An 18,626-nucleotide genomic window follows, 5' to 3' on the forward strand; every position below is an offset into this window, starting at 1 on the left:
CTGCAAAACTCCTGGTTAGCCTAACTCCAGTGGTCTCTTTTGTACAAGGATTGTGTTGTTTTGGCTCCAACTCTGTAAGCATGAAAGGACTTGAATTGTCATTAGCATATCATAAAATCATAGGATTATAGAGTTGAAAAGGACCACAAGGATAATCTAGTTTAACCCCCTGCAATGCAGGAACCTTTACCCAAAATGGGGCTCAAACCCACAACCCTCAGATTAAAAGATCTCACGTACTGACTGAGCTATCCCAGCAAATCCATCCAAACCTGCAACAGAATCTGCAAGAGAATGTTGCATTATGAACTGCTCCTGCTCAGGATACTCCATTCCATTCCCCCTCCTTCCTTATTTTCCACCCCACTGCCTCCAGCTGTCAATTTGCATTCTGTGGCATCTGATCATGCTCAGAGTCCTCAATGGTTTTCCCCTTTAGGGGCTTTTTTCACAAAGATAAAATAAAATGTTTTGTACTTTGTAAATCTTGGAGTTACCCTGATCCTGCTGATGCCTCCCTATCACACATGGGAAGTACTATTTTGGTTACATATGTAATGGCACTCACCACCTGAACATTAAAAATAGAGGGGATTGTGATACTTTCTTCATGGAGATGGGGAATCCTATTTAAATTTCTCTGATCAGGCATAAAACTAGCCTAGGTCATCTCTGAGGAGTGTATTATTAATGTGGTTCTTCTCAGACCTGTCCGGCTGTCCGTGGAAGCAGAAACACCATCATGGGAAGGAACCACATAATTGATGGGGTCTGCATGGATCTTGTGAAACATTTTACTGGTGCATCAGCTTTTGTGGATTAGAGCAGAGATGGGGAACAAGCTGCTCTCTATATGGGGATGGGGTATATAGCTCCGTGGTAGAGCATCTACTTTGCATGCAGAAGATCTCAGGTTTAATGTTGACATCTCCAGGTTGAACTGGGAATACCCCTGTCTGACACCTGGAGAGGTGCTGCAAGCTACAAGTAGACTACGCTTAGCGAGTCTTTGGCCAGATGTTACTGAACTACAGCAACCATCAGTCTCAGCAAGCATGGTCATTAGTTAGGGAATGATGGGAATTGTAGTTCAGCAACACCTGGAAGGACAAAGGTTCCCCATACCTGCTGTAGACAACATTGAGCTAGCTGGACCAGTGTCTGTGTTCCAGTTGTGTTCGACTCTCAACTGCCATCAGTACCTGCCAGCATAGCCAATGGTGAGGAATAATGGGGTGCCAGACAAAGCTTTCTGGGAAGGCTGTACCATAACCAGCATGCTACTCCCTGGTGCAGCCTTTCCTAACCTTGGGTCCGCAGATGTTGTTGGACCACAGTTCCCAACATTTCTGCCCATCGAGCCATGCTTTCTGGGATAACAGGAGCTTTAGTCCAGCAATATACGGAGACCCAAAGTTGGGAAAGATTACACTAGTGGTTCCCCGCTTACTTCATTTGATGGGTTCACTCAGAACAGGACCTCTAAAGGAGATCATAATGTTTAGGTAGGTACATATGAGGGAAGGCAGATATTCAGGTAACCTGGTCCCAATACTCATGAGCTTTAAATATTAGAAACGTCTTAAATTGGGCTCGGAGATTAAATGGGAGCCAGCGAGGCTGACAAAGCACAGGTATTGTATGGTCAAAAATCTGCAGTTCTGGACCAAATGGGCCCCACCAAGCTCTGTCTGCCCTCAGCTAGCCCCAACCTGCCTGCCTTCCTATTTTAAACCAGTCAGAAGAGTGGAATTGCTTGTCAACTTCCTCCTCCACAGTCTACATGTTGGCTGGAAGGAGGATGGGGACAAAAGAAGAAAAGGTTGGCTCTGCCTATTATTAGCTCTGTATCTGATATTCATTTTGCCTCGGTCTCCTGCTAGCCTTCCATCCCACCAGTCCCAATGGACACCAACCTTCCCTGTTGGTAACCAAATGGACCTGCCCTGATACAAACACTGGGAGGGTGTGGGAGAGGTTGTCCTGGGAAAAGGCATCTCAGGGGCATCTCTTAGCCCCTGCAGCTTTGGTCCCTGATACCACACTGCAATAGGCCAGAAGTCAAATAAGCCCAGTGTGGTAGTTTGTTTATAAAGGAGAGGTAAATGTTTAGAAATGGACCAACACTTATCAGGCACTGGTGATGTCATTGCCTGCTGAAAAGTAATTAGCTGGCTCTTTATGAGGCTGGTCGCTGTTGCTCACACCTCTTTGCTTCCTTCCTACTCACACCCGCTAGAAATGCGAAAGGAGCTCTTTAAGCCTGCAGGACAGTGTTGTTTCTTTTACAAACATTTGTACAGTGCTTAGATCGTTAATAAGATGCCGAACTATAAAAACACAGTTTGTTGGTGTCATAAATTGCAGGACAAGGTCTTCAGTGCTCCCATTCCAGTCTGGTTAAAGTAGTAGTCTTCAACTTTTTCAGACCCAGGACCCACCCAACATGCCTTTGAGGACCTACTTCTTATTCTGATTACTATAGTATACCATAATTGGAGCGGGGGTGGGGAGTGCTGCTGACATTACCCACACCACCTTAGATCAGGCTATGACCCAGTAGTTGAGTTGAAGGACCAGTGAATTAAATGATGCTTACAGTAATTCACAAAAGCTAATAGTCTACAATTATTAGCTGGATGCAACATGTAGCTGGCCCTCTAAGTGTCCCTATTTTCCAGGGACAGTCCCAGATTAACATAAGCCATCCCGGTTTCTGATTTTACTTTGAAATGTCCCATTTTTCTTTAGAAAGTCTCTATTTTCATCGAATAAATGTTGATGCATATGATATTTTCATCAGAGAAATGCTGAAGGGTATGGAGTTATGTGACCCCAAGCCAAGGAGATAAGTAACTATTGATATAGTAACTAGAGGTGGTTGGCTTTTTCTGCCCAACTCTGCAAGGGACTGAGTCCCCTAAGCCCGGAAACTTATGTCCCCACTGTGGAAAGACGTGTGGATCCAGAATTGACCTCCACAGTCACCTACAAACATGCTGTTAAGTCAGTGTTCATGGAAGGCAATCTTACTCACCAAAGAAGAAGAAGATGATCAGTCAGAGATGAATGGGTGGAGACAGGATAGTGAAAGCAAGGAAGATCTTCATTTTTCTGTTGCAACAGAGTTCCCTCCCCTCCTTTCAAGGAGGTAATAGAGATCCAGAACAAAGTGTCCAGGGACCTTTAAAGGCTTTTGAAATTGCCAACCCCTTAGCCCAAGACCACCCTAAAATAAGGTTACCAGACATCCCCGTTTCCCAGAACAGTCCTCGGATTTACAAATCAGTCCCCATACAAAATCCATTGAAGTTGAAAAGTATCCCGCGATCCATTGGGAAAAAATCTGGTAACTTTGCCCTAATTTCAGAAGGGAAGGGCTGAATTGCAGGCAGTTTTGTGAATGGGATTTGCAAGTGAAAATACAACTGGAGAGCTTTCCCCATTTTCTCCTATTGCAGAGAAACATTTGATGTCACTTTGGGAGAGTCAAAATTGCTTCAGGATTGCTCTCTTGTACTATTTCAAACATGTGGTTTATATACTTAGGTATGTGTGCTTACCTTATGCATTTATGACCACTTATTCTATATTTGATACCTTAGAATTCTGATAAAGCTATACAACCTTTAGAAGACATCTGAAGGCAGCATTGTATAGGAATGTTTTTTTAAAAAAAATGTTTAATGTATTTTTATATATGTTGAAAGCCACCCAGAGTGGCTGGGGCAACCCAGTCAGAAGGTGGTGTATAAATAATAAAATTATTCTTATTATTCTTATTATGGAATAGGATGTCCCTATTTTAATGGGAGAAATGTTGGAGGGTATGCATGTAGTTGAATTGACTGGAAACTATTATTACTATGCTATTATTACTGTTACTATTATTACTAATTTCTTACTCACCCTCCTGCCACATACGGTCCTGTGACGGGTTATAAGAAATTAACTGTACAGTACTGTATTAAGAACAGTTTCCAGCTGGATGAGTATGTGTCCATTTTTGTATTGTTTTTAAACTCTTTTGTTTTGTTTGTGCTGTAGTAACTGTTTCTACTTGTTTCTTTTATACTTTGTATATTGCCTTGGAACGTATGTGGAAGGCAACTAATAGCATAACCCACAGCTGTCAACGTTCCCCTTTTTTAAAGGAAAATCCCCTTATTCCGAATAGGATTCCTCGCAAGAAAAGGGAAAAATTGACAGCTATGACATAACCTACCCTGATTCTCCACTGTTTTTTAAACTCTATGCAAAGCAGACGCTCTTTTCCAGGGCCTTTCCCTGAGGGGCTGCCTCACTCACTAGGAAAGATGCCCCTTGTACAATTTACACACGAGGAGCACAGCCACCAGTGTCCGCCGATACCCACATTTTTAAACACCTTGGGTTTGAACACGTGGGAATTCAAACCTTCTGCATCTTAAAAAGGGTTTATGAAATTTAAAAACATTAAAAAATGTTTATTGCATTGACATTTAGTTTGGATCATATTATTTATTAATCAAAACGCAGACAATTGGAATCGAAGCCCCGCGCTCCAGAGTAGTCCGATCCCCCCATGGAACCTCCCATTACGAAGGACAGAAGAATTTTGATCAGAGGGATGTGAAAGGCTAGAGCGACACCGCTTGGCACCACCAACGCCAATGGGCGGGTTTTCAAATTTCTGAACGGCGATGTCAAGAATGCGTTCTACACTGTTTCTGTCTCTATGGTTCCTTTGCGTTATAGAGCTCCTAGAAGGCAGGTTGGGACAGCATGGCCGAGAGAGACGGAGTAATGGGATTGGCCATCTCGTCAGGAGGCGCGACCTATCAGGGACAGGAGGAGGCGGGACTACGCGTGCGCGGCCGGCTGGGCTTGTGCAAGGTGTTTATTATCTGGTTGCACGCAAGAGACGAAGAGAACCCCCATGAAGTAAGTAAGCGGGCGGGGGTAGGGAGGTTTTGTTTTGGTATGGCGTGTGGAGGTTTGGGAGAGCGAGGGGGCTTCTCTTGAATCAGCGCTCGGCCCTATAGATCGTCTTTCCGAGAGCCGAGATCCAGCCTGAAACGTGTGACGCCCTGACACGGAAGAAGAGCACGTCTGAATTTGCGCAAGATCGCCACGCATTCCTCTCGGGTCCTAGCTGTCAACGTTTCCCTTTTTTAAAGTGAAATTCCCTTATTCCGAATAGGATTCATCGCAAAAAAGGAAAAAGTTGACAACTATGCCTTAAATATGCCTCAGTATAGCGTGGGGCTAGGACGAGATCGGCGACATGCAAGTCTCTCTATTCTGCCATGAACCTCGCCGGGTGATATTTCTCTAATTACCTCTCTGTTCCTCACGGGGACGGGTTTTTTAAGTTGCGGAAGGAGCATGTACACTGGCGCGAATTGCTGGGACACCCTTCAGGGTGGTGAGAATGCATATGAAGTCTGTCCTGAACTCACACGGCTTTTGTTTCTCTCTCTTTCTCTAGTCCACTAACCAAAGTGAAGCTTATCAACGAGCTGAATGAACGTGAGGCACAGCTTGGTGTACAAGATAAGGTCTCCTGGCATGCTGAGTACAGCGACAGTGCCTGGGTGTTTGTGGGTGGGTGTCAAGCGCAGAAGCAGCCTCCAATGCACAATCCCTGAAAGTTTAGCAGTTTGTGCGACTTTTGCTGGGAACTGTACTTATTTCCTCCTCCCCTTTTTTTTGCTTCTAGGTGGTCTTCCCTATGAGCTGACAGAAGGCGACATTATTTGTGTGTTTTCACAGTAAGTGAAAAATTGAGGTCTATTTTGTATTTTACATAAAAAACATAAACAGATGAATTAAATACATAAACATATAATCCCTTTTTTGTATTTCATTTTTTTTAGCTATCCAAATTTTAACAAATCAATCCAAATTGTTTAAACATTTTTTTAAATAATTAGTTTTCCTGCTCCTGTGCAAACATATGTCCAATTCCTCCAGTTGTTGCCTTCTTCATTCTTCTTATTTAATCATCTTCTCACCCTTCTATTCATTTTAATTCATTTACATAGCTAGCCGCTCTTGTTGCCTTACAGTCAGCTCCTCTGTTATTTCCCAAACACATAAATGTCCGTGAGCAGCCTTTCAGGCACTCTTCTCAGGTCTGGTGTGAAGAGAGATTAACTGCCATAATTTATTGTCCACTCAATATTCCATTTCTTTGAGAACTCCTTTGAAGGCATCCCTTTTGACTTCCCTCCCCCACATTGTGGATCTTAATGAAATGCTTTTCCCCACTCTGTATCTCTATCGCAACTATTTTTATAAATCCTTTGTCAATCCATAGTTCAAATTTTTACTACAGATTTTCTGTCACTCCTACCAATGTATGTAATTGTTCACAATAGCTTTTCAAATAAATTATAAACTTTCCCCATTCTTTATTAAAGACTTCTTCCTGGTTTCTAATTTTTTCTGTAAGTTTTGACATCTCAGCATAGTTCATCAGTTTTGTCTGCCACTCTTCTTTGGTTGGTGTTGTACCATCTTTCCATTTCTGGGCTAAGAGAGTGTGCACAGCCATGGTCGCATACATAGTTTTGTCTGGCCCATTGGGTTCTCTGGTCCTATAATACCTAAAAGAAAAGCTTCTGGTTTCTTAGGAAAAGTTGTTTTCAACATTTTTTTCAGTTCATTATATATCATTTCCCAGAGGTCTTTTAAAACATTTATGGTGCAGTCTACTCAGAAGTAAGCCCCATCAAATTCAATATGACTTATCCACACTTCCTTTTGTTCTGCTGCTTTCCCCTTGGGAAAGCCATTCTTTATAGTGCTTGATGATCACAATTCAGTTTTTCTTCAGATTGATGTTCGCTCCAATTTAGAATTAAAAGAGAGTGTTTACCCTGGGCAAGGGGAAAGCCGCTTGGACCCATCCATAAAAAGCACAGGGCAAGCAGAAAACTACTTGGACCCGTGCTTTCTAGATATGGGACATGAAATTAATGGACAAGGCTGAGTTAGGTCCATTAATTAATAGTGTTACAACCCACCCCAGTTTCCATGAGTGGCGTGAGACTCATGGTTAGGCTTTCCAGGGTCTGTGAGCCTGTTGAAGACAATGAGATGCAGCAGAATCTGTGGTGTCATTATGATATGTGTTTTATTTACACATATATAGAACTTGTGTCTAGATGGAGGGACTGCAGAGTGTTTGCATCACAAGATGGTCCTATTCCTCCCATTGCTGCAGCCTCAGATTCCAAGAGACCGCAAACATCATGTCTGACCCTCTCTGCAGCATTGTGCTTTGCCTCCCCACACACCCACACTCCAGCTTGAAAAGGGACACCTTTGTCCTGTTTGCTTATCTCATCCATCACTGCAATTCTGCCCCTCCCTTCTGAAATTCTGGCGTCTTGTCTCTGCTAACTATCTCTCACTTCAGGGAGAGGCTTTCCCCCATTGTAAGTGGGCAAATAGCCTGGCTGGCTATTTATGCATTGCAAACAGAATGCCATACTAGATGGATCTTGATGTGACCCAGTGTGGCAGTTACATTCATGGATACAATTTTTGAAGCATGGTTATACTCTTCTCACCTCTCTGCCTTGAGAAATTAAACCCTACCTCAGCATTTGTGTTTTCTTAATATTTCTTGGCTTGACTTGTATCCTTCCATGTTTTCAGTGTGAAGCCTAAGTTCTGTTGATCTCTGTTTTTCTTTTCAGGTATGGGGAAATTGTGAACATAAATCTAGTACGTGATAAAAAGACAGGGAAATCCAAAGGTTTCTGTTTCATTTGCTATGAAGATCAGCGAAGCACCATTCTTGCGGTTGATAATTTTAATGGAATAAAGGTTGGTTTGGCAATTGGAGACATAAAGTGTCTAGAATTCCTCTCTGTTGTACTTAGCTACTAGAGTCAGGCTGTGATAAGTCCTCACTCTAGAAGATGCATTGAGTCACCAGACTCTTCTAGGAAAGGTTTGCGGAAATTGAGCATTTTCAATATCCCTCAAAAGGACTAGTCATAGTATTCTGTCAGGCATCTTAACATTCTATGAGTTTAGTTCTTATTTTGCTCCAGGCTTATGTTTTGTGGTGCCACTTCTGCCTAAATCAAAAGAAGAGGAGAATAACAAGGTTGCCAGTTTAGATGTGTTTGTTCCATAATTGTAATGATTCTCTGTTCACAGATTAAAGGAAGGACAATTCGTGTGGACCATGTGGCTAACTATCGCCCACCGAAAGACTCTGAGGATATTGATGATGTAACAAAAGCTCTCCGAGAAAAAGGATGTGGTGCTAAAACACCTCCAAGTTCACCAGAGTCTTCAAAAGATAGTGAGGTGGTAGTAAAGAAACACAAAAAAGGTAACATCTATGTGTGTGTCTGAAAATTGTAAGTCTGTTTGAAACTCCCAAGTCTAGAAATATGAGCCAGCTTTTGATTCTTAGAAATGACTAGTGCGCAAGGCAGTGACAAAGCATGCTGGAAAGTCCAAAGTTATGTCATCTTCCCTGCCTTTCTTGAGTTATAGTATGCATTTTACCTGACTAGTTGTCGAATATCTGCCAGGATTGTCTAGCCTTTGTTTAACGGGTGGTTTGAGGAGGTGAGGGTGAAGGAACTGAAACAGATGGCTAGCCTTTATGTGTATTTCTCTTAAACTGTTGCCCTTGATCCTTACAATGTATAATGCAAGGTCAGCAGTAGGGCAGAACTGATACCAAGAATAAAAAGAGCGAACTGAATTTGGGAAAAATGGCTTCTAGAAATATTTCATGTCTGAGTGTCTTGGGAATGTTAGGGCATATGACACACTAGGAAGAAGAGTTTCCTGGAGAGATGAAATATTTGGGGATGGTTAGGTGAAAGAGCAGAAATAATGAGGACCTTTAGTAGGGATGTGGCAAACCTTTTTGACCTCTGTGTCTTGCTGTTCGTCTAAAGAGAAAAGCAAGAAGAAGAAGAAAGAGAAGAGAGAGCACCGAAAATGTGCAAAAGAGGAACAACTTGTAGACTCGCCTCCTTCTAAAACCAGGATCAAAGTGGAGAAGGAAGACCCAGGATATGAATGGCATGCCAATGCAAGTCAGCAGACCTGGAGTAGCACATCTGGGCACAAACATGCAAGCAGGGCACATCATGAACAGGAGTCTAAGTATGAGCATGTGAGAGTGAGGTCTCGAGACAGAGCCACAGACAGGGACAGGCAAGAACAGAGAACAATCTACAGTGAGAAGCACAAGAAGGTAGATACTTCCAAAGAAAGGCCCCGAGAAATAGAAAGCAGAAGATCCCGGGAGTGATGGGAGAGAAGAAAAGCCCTGCAAGGAGGGGTCTTCAAGCCACCACAGACCCACCTGACCCTGTGACATGCAGGGAGCCCTGAATCCTTGGTGGAGTGAATGTTGTGTGCTGTTGGCCTCCGTGTGTTTTTAAGTAACTTTTTATTGTTTTAGAAATAGAAATAATGAATTTTGCAAATAAATGGACCATGTCTTCACATGTCATTTGTATATCACAATCTTGTACTTATTATTTCTCCACTAATCCCAATATCACATCACCCAGTTTTTTATCAGCAAGGGAGAGTTAAACAATTTGAACACTGGGAATTCACATTGCAAGATTTCTATACCAATAATCAACCTATATTTGGTAACCAAATAAAATTAACTTCGTCAAATCTAAAACACAAACTGGATTTATTTTAATCGTATTCGTAGTTTTATTATAAAAGAACATGTAAAAACACAAGCTCTGAGAGCCTTAACACAATTTGAAACTTTATTAAGCATAAAGGATTAGTGTCTAAATTGTACTCTATATAACTTAGTGCAGGATTGCCCAACAGGTTGATCGGGATCGACTCGTAGATCACCTGACTGATTTCTGTCGATCGCAGACCAGCTCCTCTCCGAGGCAGCCTGAGAGAACACAGCATGCTCCTCGCAAAAGATGCACCTGCACAACAAAGGCAGAAGGAGAAGGAGAAGCAAGGAGGCAGGAGGAGGCATACGCAGACGGAGAGGCATGCCATGAGAGAGAGAGAGAGAGAGAGAGAGAGAGAGAGAGAGAGGAGCTGGGTGCAGAAAGGATTCCTTTAGGTTCACACTGTGATAGGAATTTTATGGTCTTAGATATGTGGTAATGTTCATAAGTGTACCAACCAAGCACATACATAGATCAGCACAGGAAGACCAACCTGGAACCATTTTGATTCCTAAACTGATCAAATGTTTACTCTGCAAGGTCAAAGTGGAAAAGCCTCCCCATTGTCTTTTCCTTCACAAATCCTGTCTTATGGGAATGTCTGTGTTTGAATAGGGTGTGAGCCTTTGACCTGGCCCAGGAACTAAGTATTTATCACTACAAAGGAATGGCCAGGCTCCCCAGGCAATCCAATCAAGTAACCTGTGAGACAGGAGATAAACAACAGGAGAAAACAATATTCAAATTTATGTTTTATACTTCCTTTTCTGTGATGTAGGTGTGATGTATCTGAGGGGTGGTCTTAGGTTACACCCCTTCTGTGATGTATGTATGATGTTTCTGGGGGTGGTCTTGATCTACAAGGTGGCAATTTCAAAAGTCTTTATAAGGCCTTGCACAGCATTTTTCTGGGTCCCTCCTCTCTCCTGTGGGTGAGGGGAATACCCCGTTGCAACAGATCAATAAAGATCAGGCTTACTAGCTGCTTTGCTTCTCAATATTCTCTGGTTGGCCTCTGTTATTCTCTCCTACCAATAGGGAACCTATGTAAGGACTCTATACGGGCTCTTGGATACCCCATAAGGGGAAAAGGGGAAAATGTTGTTTACAACAACACACATACACATAGAGAGAGAAGCCCAGCACACTCTGACTGGCTTCTCAGATAACTTTTGCCTCCCTTTCTCCCCCCCCCCTAAACTCCCCCTTCTATTGTTAAGTTAGCCACCTCCTTCCACACACGCACCCCATGCACACTCCTTGTCCCTCCAGTTTGAGTGCTTTTCTTCCCCCCACCCCACTTAAACTCCCCCCTCCCATGTCAAGTTAGCCACCTTCTTCCACACACGCACCCCGTGGGTACTTGAAAAATGGACACTTTTCACATGCAGACCACCATTAAGTCATCAACTGGAAATTAGAAGCTAAGGTTGCGTTTACAAGCTGACTTCCTTGCTCAAAAGCGAAAGCCATCCAAATCCAAAGGGGCAGGCGAAAGTGCCATCCATGCTGCTGTTAAAAGATCTGAAGGGAAGTGTTGATCTCGTTCCAGGGTTCTGATTGTTAATATGCTCTTTAAAAACTCTTTATTAATTGGTTTCCTCTGAAACCCTTGTAAACACCATGTCATGCAAAAAGTCACATTTCACATAACGACATGTGGCTGTGCTTTTGTCGTCTTCGGTGACCGTCTACCTTGATGTGGTCCACTTTTCTTCAGTTACTGGGTATTCTGAGACCCAGACTTAGGGCACACTTCAAGCACACCAGCAAGAGCCATGGCAGTGCCAGAGGGAGGAAATCACTCTCTCCCCCCCCCCCAAGGATACAGCCCTCCCCACTTGCCTCCTCAATTGCTGGACTCCTGCCCTTAATGCATACTATTTGTCTCAAATTAGACCTTAATATAAATGAGATTACCTGACGAAAGCAATCTCACAATTCTCTTTGAATTTCTATAGATACTTAAGGTGCATATGTAAGACGTTTGTTTATAATTATATTTTGGGAATGATTCATGTTCTTATGTAGCTGCGTTGTTTAATACTTTCTGGATTTCCCATGATCATATTATAAAGTAGCTGTGTTCTATGTTATAAATCAAGCACTGCTAGGAGTCCCCCCCCCCCCATTTATTTCTTATCGCTAAAAAATTAAGCGTGGACTAGATATATTTTTTTTGAGAACCACTGTGTTAAAGAGTCAAGCATCGTGTTTTGTTCTGTTAGTGGCTTTTCCATTGGAAGCATTAGTTCTTTCCAAGTATTTTACAATAAGCTTTACGGCTACACACACACACACACACACACACACACACACAAAATAAATGCATTTGCAAAAACTTACAAATTTGGTTGCATATGAACATATCATTACAATAATTAAATAAAACAGTCGATATATTTAACTTGTACACTGAGTTACGAGTACTGTATTTTTCACTCCATAAGCCACAATTTTTTACTCCTAAAAAGTAAGGGGAAATGTCTGTGCGTCTTATGGAGCAAATGCGTGGTCCCTGGAGCCGAATTGCCCAGGGGCAAAAAGCAGATCGTATTTTTTGTTTTTGTTTTTAAGAAAGCGGGAAGAGGGTGTTGAAACAAAGCCGCTGAGCAGCTAATCAGCAAGTGATCGGGAGGGGAGATAAGGGACTCTAGCGATAAAGGAGGCTGCCTGGGAGGGGGAGGTAAAGACAGTGAACTTGCAAGGAGAGGAGACAGGAAGATTAAAGCAATGAGGAGAGAAATTAGAAGAAAAGAAGGAGCAAAATACCGCTCCAGCTAAGGAAAAGACACTAAGAGGGAAGGGGGTGTTGAAACAAAGCCGCTGAGCAGCTGATCGGCAAGGGATCAGGAGGGAGATAAGGGACGCTAGTGATAAAGGAGGCTGCCTGGGAGCAGGGAGGTAAAAGCACATGAATCCTCAGGATTTTTGCATTGGGTCACCCCAGATTCACCATCAGATCACATAGCATATCCATGGCTACAGCCTGCACCAAAAAAATCACACATCCACTGTTTTGTGGGGCCGCAATGGCCCAAAAATGTGGTTACAAAGCACGGATCCACATGGATCCTCAGGATTTTTGCATTGGGTCACCCCAAACTCACCGTCAAATCACATATCATGTCTGTGGCCACAGCATGAACCACAAAAATCATACATCCACTGTTTCGTTCAGAATATTTTTTTTCTTGTTTTCCTCCTCTAAATACTAGGTCGGGTGCGTCTTATGGAGCGAAAAATATGGTAATTCCAATTAAATTAGGTACATTAACGTATGATGTTTAGATTGGTGAACATAGGCAAATAATAGTTTATACCAGTAACAATTCAAAATTATATGTTTCAATAGCCATTCTTTTTGCCATTGGTTACATATATCATAATTAGAGAAAGACAGTGGTATCTCGGTTTTCGAACGTTTCCGTTGACAAACATTTCGGTTTTCGAACGCTGTAAACCCAGAAGTAAATGCTTTGGTTTTCGAACATGCCTCGGAAGTTGAACATGTCATGCGGTTTCCGTATTGAGTTTTCGGTTTTTGAATGTTTTGGAACTCGAACTGTCTTCCAGAATGGATTACGTTCGAAAACCAATGTGCCACTGTAATAGGGAGTGATGGAAGAGGGATAACATATGTTCACCAGGCTGTATTATAGATGTACTTTCCTACAATATGCTTCATTGTGAAATTATAATAAAATCATACCAAACTGCATAAAAGTTGCCATGTATCTTTTGTCCTGTCACTTTTAATTTTTGTATGAGTTTTTCTAGCAGTGCTGTCTGCCAGATGATGGTCTATATTTCATAACTGTAAGGATTTCCATGATCTGGCAGTAGTTGTTCTTGCAGCAGTCAACAAATGTGTTATAAGTTCTTATTTCTAATGCATAACATGTCTTGGTTGTATAATTTGAGCCAGCTCTGGGTCATGGGGATTGTTTGTGCTCTGTTCAGAGATATTTATGCAAGAACAGCTTTCCAAAAATTTTCATATTTGGGGCAGTCCTACCACATATGCTGGCGTGTCCTTATGGTAGCACATCCTCCGCAAGACATGGGAGAGCTGTTTGGTTTTATATATGCTATACATCTGGGAGTTAGGTGCCATCCATGTACTATATTGAGATTTCTTTCCCTTGTCATTGCTGATAGTCCTGATTTAATTTAACTTTTTCTTCTATGTCTAAATACCAATTTAAAAAATATAAAGGTAAAGGACCCCTGACAGTTAAGTCCAGTCGCAGACGACTCTGGGGTTGCAGCGCTTACCTTGCTTTACTGGCCAAGGGAGCCAACGTTTGTCCGCAGACAGTTTTTCTGGGTCATGTGGCCAGCATGACTAAGCTGCTTCTGGCGAAACCAGAGCAGTGCACGGAAACGCCATTTACCTTCCCGCCGGAGCGGTACCTATTTATCTACTTGCACTTTTTGGTGCACTTTCAAACTCCTAGGTTGGCAGGGAAATACCAATTTAGTTCCCACCAATTTCCTAATTTTGCTGTGGGCAAAACTGTACCTCTATAATAGTTATATACATGGATGAAGTTAGACCTTTCCTCTCCATCTTTTCTCCAACTATTATTTTCTCATGTGCTGTTAATTATCCAGTAGCTTCTTTTTTAGTTTGAGTGTGTATTAAAAAGAATTGTAACTGATAATCCAGTAGCTACAGAATTGGTACATATCCCAATTGAGTTTGCATTTTAGTTGCATTCACACAGACACATGCCCCTGGGATAGGACCTTCATCCCTTAAAAGTTGTGAGTGTAAACAGGTTTATGAGCCAGTGTAAGGAACAGCACTTGTTTTTCATAAATGCTATTGCACTTATAGATACCCCATCTGTTTTCTGATACAGTGGTGCCTCAGGTTACAGACGCTTCAGGTTACAAACTCCACTAACCCAGAAATAGTACCTCGGGTTAAGAACTTTGCTTCAGGATGAGAAGAGAAATCGCGCGGCGGCAGCGGGAGGCCCCATTAGCTAAAGTGGTGCATCAAGTTAAGAACAGTTTCAGGTTAAGAACTGACCTTCAGAACGAATTAAGTTCTTAACCCAAGGTACCACTGTATTGTCCATTGGACTCCTGTTTGAGTTGACACTAAATCTGCCATACTGCTTAAGTGACTTGCTTCATAATAACTAAGTTTGGGAGTCCCTATCCACCTATGGTGGGATGAAGAGAAAGCAATTTTTAAAAATGCATGATCTATCTGATTGGAATTTGAATTCATTAATCCTTGAATTCATTATGCAATATTGGCTGATAGGTCCTAGACTGGCCATGTTTCCAATACAAAAAGTAATTTTGGCACTAGCATTACTTTAGATACAGCCTGTCAACCCATAATAGACAGATTCATTTTGTTCCAGTGCCATATGTTTGAATTTATTGTTTTCCAAACTTTGTTATAATTTATCTGGTGTAAAGTTATAGGTGACTGCTATTCCTAAATATCTGAAAGTTTTCCTGGCTATTGGTATCTGTAATGTTTTAGAAAATATTTTTTGGGCCTGTGGTGTGTGGAAAAACATTACTCCTGGTTTTTTTTGAAATTTTACTTTAAGTCCAGAAACAGTGGGAAAAGCCTCAAATTCCTCACCCTATCAACACTAATGGGATCTGATGTACATGACGTACATAAAATAATACCATCTGCATAAAATCCCAGGATGTATTCCTTTCTGTTAATGGTTATTATTAAGTAGTGGGTTGACATAGCAGCCGCACAGCGATTTCTTCAAGTAGCTCTTTATTAAGACAAGCTGGAATAGAACTGACAGCGAACAGCTCAGCCGGCCTGTATTTATAGGCAGCCGGCTGTCAACATTGTAACCACAACAGCTCAGAGTTCCCGCCTAAACTAACTGCCGCGGACCTGAGTGAAAACTATCTACAGACCTGAGTGAAAACTATATACAGTATCCCCCTGTTGGCCCAGGGTGAAACTACACTACATAACACCCCTCCCCACCGAGATAAGGCGTTAGTTACAATCGTAATGGTTTCCTTATATACAGCACTACGCGTAATGGTTCAATTAGGCACAAAAGCATATCGGTTACATTTCCCATACTTAGACCAACAGTGATACCTGTCCAACAACGTAGTCCTTTAAATGAGTTGGGCGCTTGGAAACTCTGCCAGACCGCCGGGGACTGGTAGCCAAGTCCGGAGGGCCACACAGTTCTCGCTGAGGCTGTGGTGCGACCCTAGGTGGCGTTGGAACCAACTCCCCTGGATCCGCTGCTGTGGGTGGAGCCTCCGCAAGTGGAGTGGTCTGAGTCTGTTCTGAGACGGCTTGGTTCGGCTCCACGCTGGCAGTTTGCGAGGGAGGTGTAGGTGGGGCCTCGCCATCTGTACGTGTCTCTTCTGGAGCCGCAAGCGCAGTTGGGGGCACCTCGGTAGTGTCTAAGTCGCCAACCCTGCGCCTAAGCTGGTCTATGTGCCGTCGCCACAAACGTCCGTCCTCGAGTGCCACCTGGTACGAGCGAGGTCCAGTGACTCCCACTACTGTGGCTGGCACCCAAGGGATGTCCCCCACATAGTTCCGGGCAAAGACCTGGTTTCCTGGGACAAATGACCGTGGTGCGTTGGCACAGCCTGGGGGTTCAGCCACGGCAAAGTCTGGGTGTAGCCGGTCGAGCGGTGACCTGAGGCGGCGGCCCATAAGCAGTTCAGCAGGACTCCTCCCTGTGGCCGCATGAGGAGTGATGTGTTGCACGAACAAGTATTCGGCAACCCGCTCATGCCAGTCTCCCCGGTCCAGGCGCGCCAATGCCTCTTTTGTCGAGCGCACCATTCTTTCCGCTTGCCCGTTGCTGGATGGATGAAAAGGTGCCGTTAGGGCATGGCGGATGCCCAGTCCCAAAAGATATCGCTCAAACGTGCCTGACGTGAACTGCGGTCCGTTGTCAGAGACAAGGACATCAGGACACCCATGCGTTGCAAACAGGCCTCGCAGCACCCGGATGACAGCTTCGGTAGTGGTGGAGGGCATCAAGGCGACCTCCAGCCATTTGGAATAGGCGTCCACCACTACCATAAAGGTCCGGCCGTGAAAGGGGCCAGCCAGATTGATGTGCACCCTCGACCAGGGTGTCTTTGGCGTCTCCCAGGTGTGTCCCTTAGCTGCCGGTGGTGCAGGCCTCGACTCTTGGCACGCTTGACAGGCGGATACCCAGGCAGTGATGGCACCGTCCATATTAGGCCACCAGACGTAACACCGAGCCAACGCCTTCATTTTGACAATTCCCGGGTGGCCAACGTGCAGAGCCTCCAGGACGCGCTGACGGAGTCCCTGGGGAATCACGACGCGGTCTCCCCACAGCAGACAGCCGCGATGAGCTGAGAGTTCATGTTGTCTGGTTGCGAAGGGCTGGAACTCCGATGCAAAAGGCCCTTGTGGCCACCCCCTCCACACCCAGTTGAGCACCCGGCTGATGGTGCGATCCTGGGCAGACGCGGAGGCCACAGTGGCAGCCGATACAGGCGCTGCCGGAAGATCCTCAATCAGAAGGAGCGATGAAGCTGGAGCCGGGTCTTCCACAAATGCTGGAAGAGGGCAACGGCTGAGGGCGTCGGCATGGCCCATCGATTTCCCCAGGCGATGGATGAGCCGGTAGTGGTAGGCAGCCAGGAAAACAGTCCATCGCAGCATGCGTGGTGAGAGGACCGGCGGAGTTGGACGATCACCGGCGAGGAGGCCCAGGAGTGGCTTGTGGTCAGTGATGAGGTCAAAAGTCCTGCCATAGAGGTATTCATGGAACCTCTTCACTCCAGCTACAAGTGCCAATGCCTCCTTGTCGAGCTGGCTGTAATTCCGTTCCGCCGGAGATAGTGTCCTGGAAAAGTAGGCGAGCGGTGCTTCTCTTCCATCTGGAAAACGGTGACTAAGGACAGCACCGATGCCAAAAGGTGAGGCGTCGCAGGCAAGGACCAGCGGTCTGGATTCACTGTACTGTACCAGCACACTGTCTGAAGAAAGGAGAGCCTTGACCGCGTTGAAGGCCGCCGTCTCTCGATGACCCCAGGCCCAAGGCGTCTTAGTGCTAAGGAGTCGGTGAAGAGGCTCAGCCACTGTGGCTTTGTGGGGCAGGAACATGTTATAAAAGTTCAGCAGCCCCAGGAATGCCTGCAACTCCGTTTTGTCCTTTGGGGTGGGGGCCTGCTGGATAGCGCGGATCTTGGATGTGGTTGGATGAAGGCCGGAGGCATCGATAAGATAGCCCAGGAACTCTACCTGTGGAACGGCAATCAGGCACTTCTCCCTCTTTACCTTGAGCCCGGCCTCCTGGAACCTGGTCAGCACGGCACGGAGGCGCTCGAACAGCTGCTGGTGTGAGTCTGCAGACACCAAGACGTCATCAAAATATGGTACCACGCCCGGAAGCCCTTGCAGGAGACGCTCCATAAGGCTTTGGAAGATGCCAGGAGCCACACTCACCCCGAACTGCAACCGGCGGCAACGGAATGCCCCCCCCGGTGGGTGACAATCGTCTGGACTTCAGCAGTGGCATCATCGACTGGCAGTTGTTGATAGGCTTGGGCAAGGTCCAGCTTAGCGAAGACCTTACCCTCACCCAGGGAATGCAGCAGGTGTTGGACAACAGGAACCGGATAAGCGTGCTGCTGAAGTGCCTTGTTGATTGTGCACTTGTAGTCAGCGCAGATTCTCACCGACCCATCTGGCTTGACAGGCGTGACGATGGGGGTTTCCCACTTTGCGTGGTCAACGGGCTCCAAAACTCCTTGGGCGATCAGTTTGTCCAGTTGTTCGTCCACCTTAGCCTTGAGAGCAAAGGGAACCCGGCGTGGCTTAAGCTTGATGGGGGCGACTTGTGGATCAAGGCTAAAGGAGATGGGCGTACCAGTATATTGTCCCAAGGTGCCGTCAAAAACCTCGGCAAAGTCTTTGACCAGACCCTCAGTCTC

General features: G+C 44.6%; 1 protein-coding gene across 2 annotated transcripts; it reads left to right on the forward strand.

The window, feature by feature from the left end:
• Positions 1–4,826: 4,826 nt before the first annotated feature.
• On the forward strand, positions 4,827–9,492 carry RBMX2 (RNA binding motif protein X-linked 2). Of its 2 annotated transcripts, none has more exons than XM_081180244.1 (6): positions 4,827–4,923; positions 5,471–5,586; positions 5,702–5,753; positions 7,689–7,818; positions 8,158–8,346; positions 8,930–9,492. In XM_081180244.1, the coding sequence occupies exons 1-6, from the start codon at positions 4,919–4,921 to the stop codon at positions 9,272–9,274; spliced, it is 837 nt and encodes a 278-aa protein (XP_081036370.1). In that variant the 5' UTR covers positions 4,827–4,918; the 3' UTR covers positions 9,275–9,492. The 2 variants fall into 2 exon arrangements, with proteins under 2 accessions (XP_081036370.1, XP_081036369.1); XM_081180243.1 differs by having other exon boundaries at positions 4,828–4,923; positions 8,158–8,335; positions 8,916–9,492.
• Positions 9,493–18,626: the final 9,134 nt, after the last annotated feature.

Source organism: Podarcis bocagei, assembly GCF_964188305.1.
Source record: "Podarcis bocagei genome assembly, chromosome: Z".
In the NCBI taxonomy this organism is placed as follows: domain Eukaryota; kingdom Metazoa; phylum Chordata; class Lepidosauria; order Squamata; family Lacertidae; genus Podarcis; species Podarcis bocagei.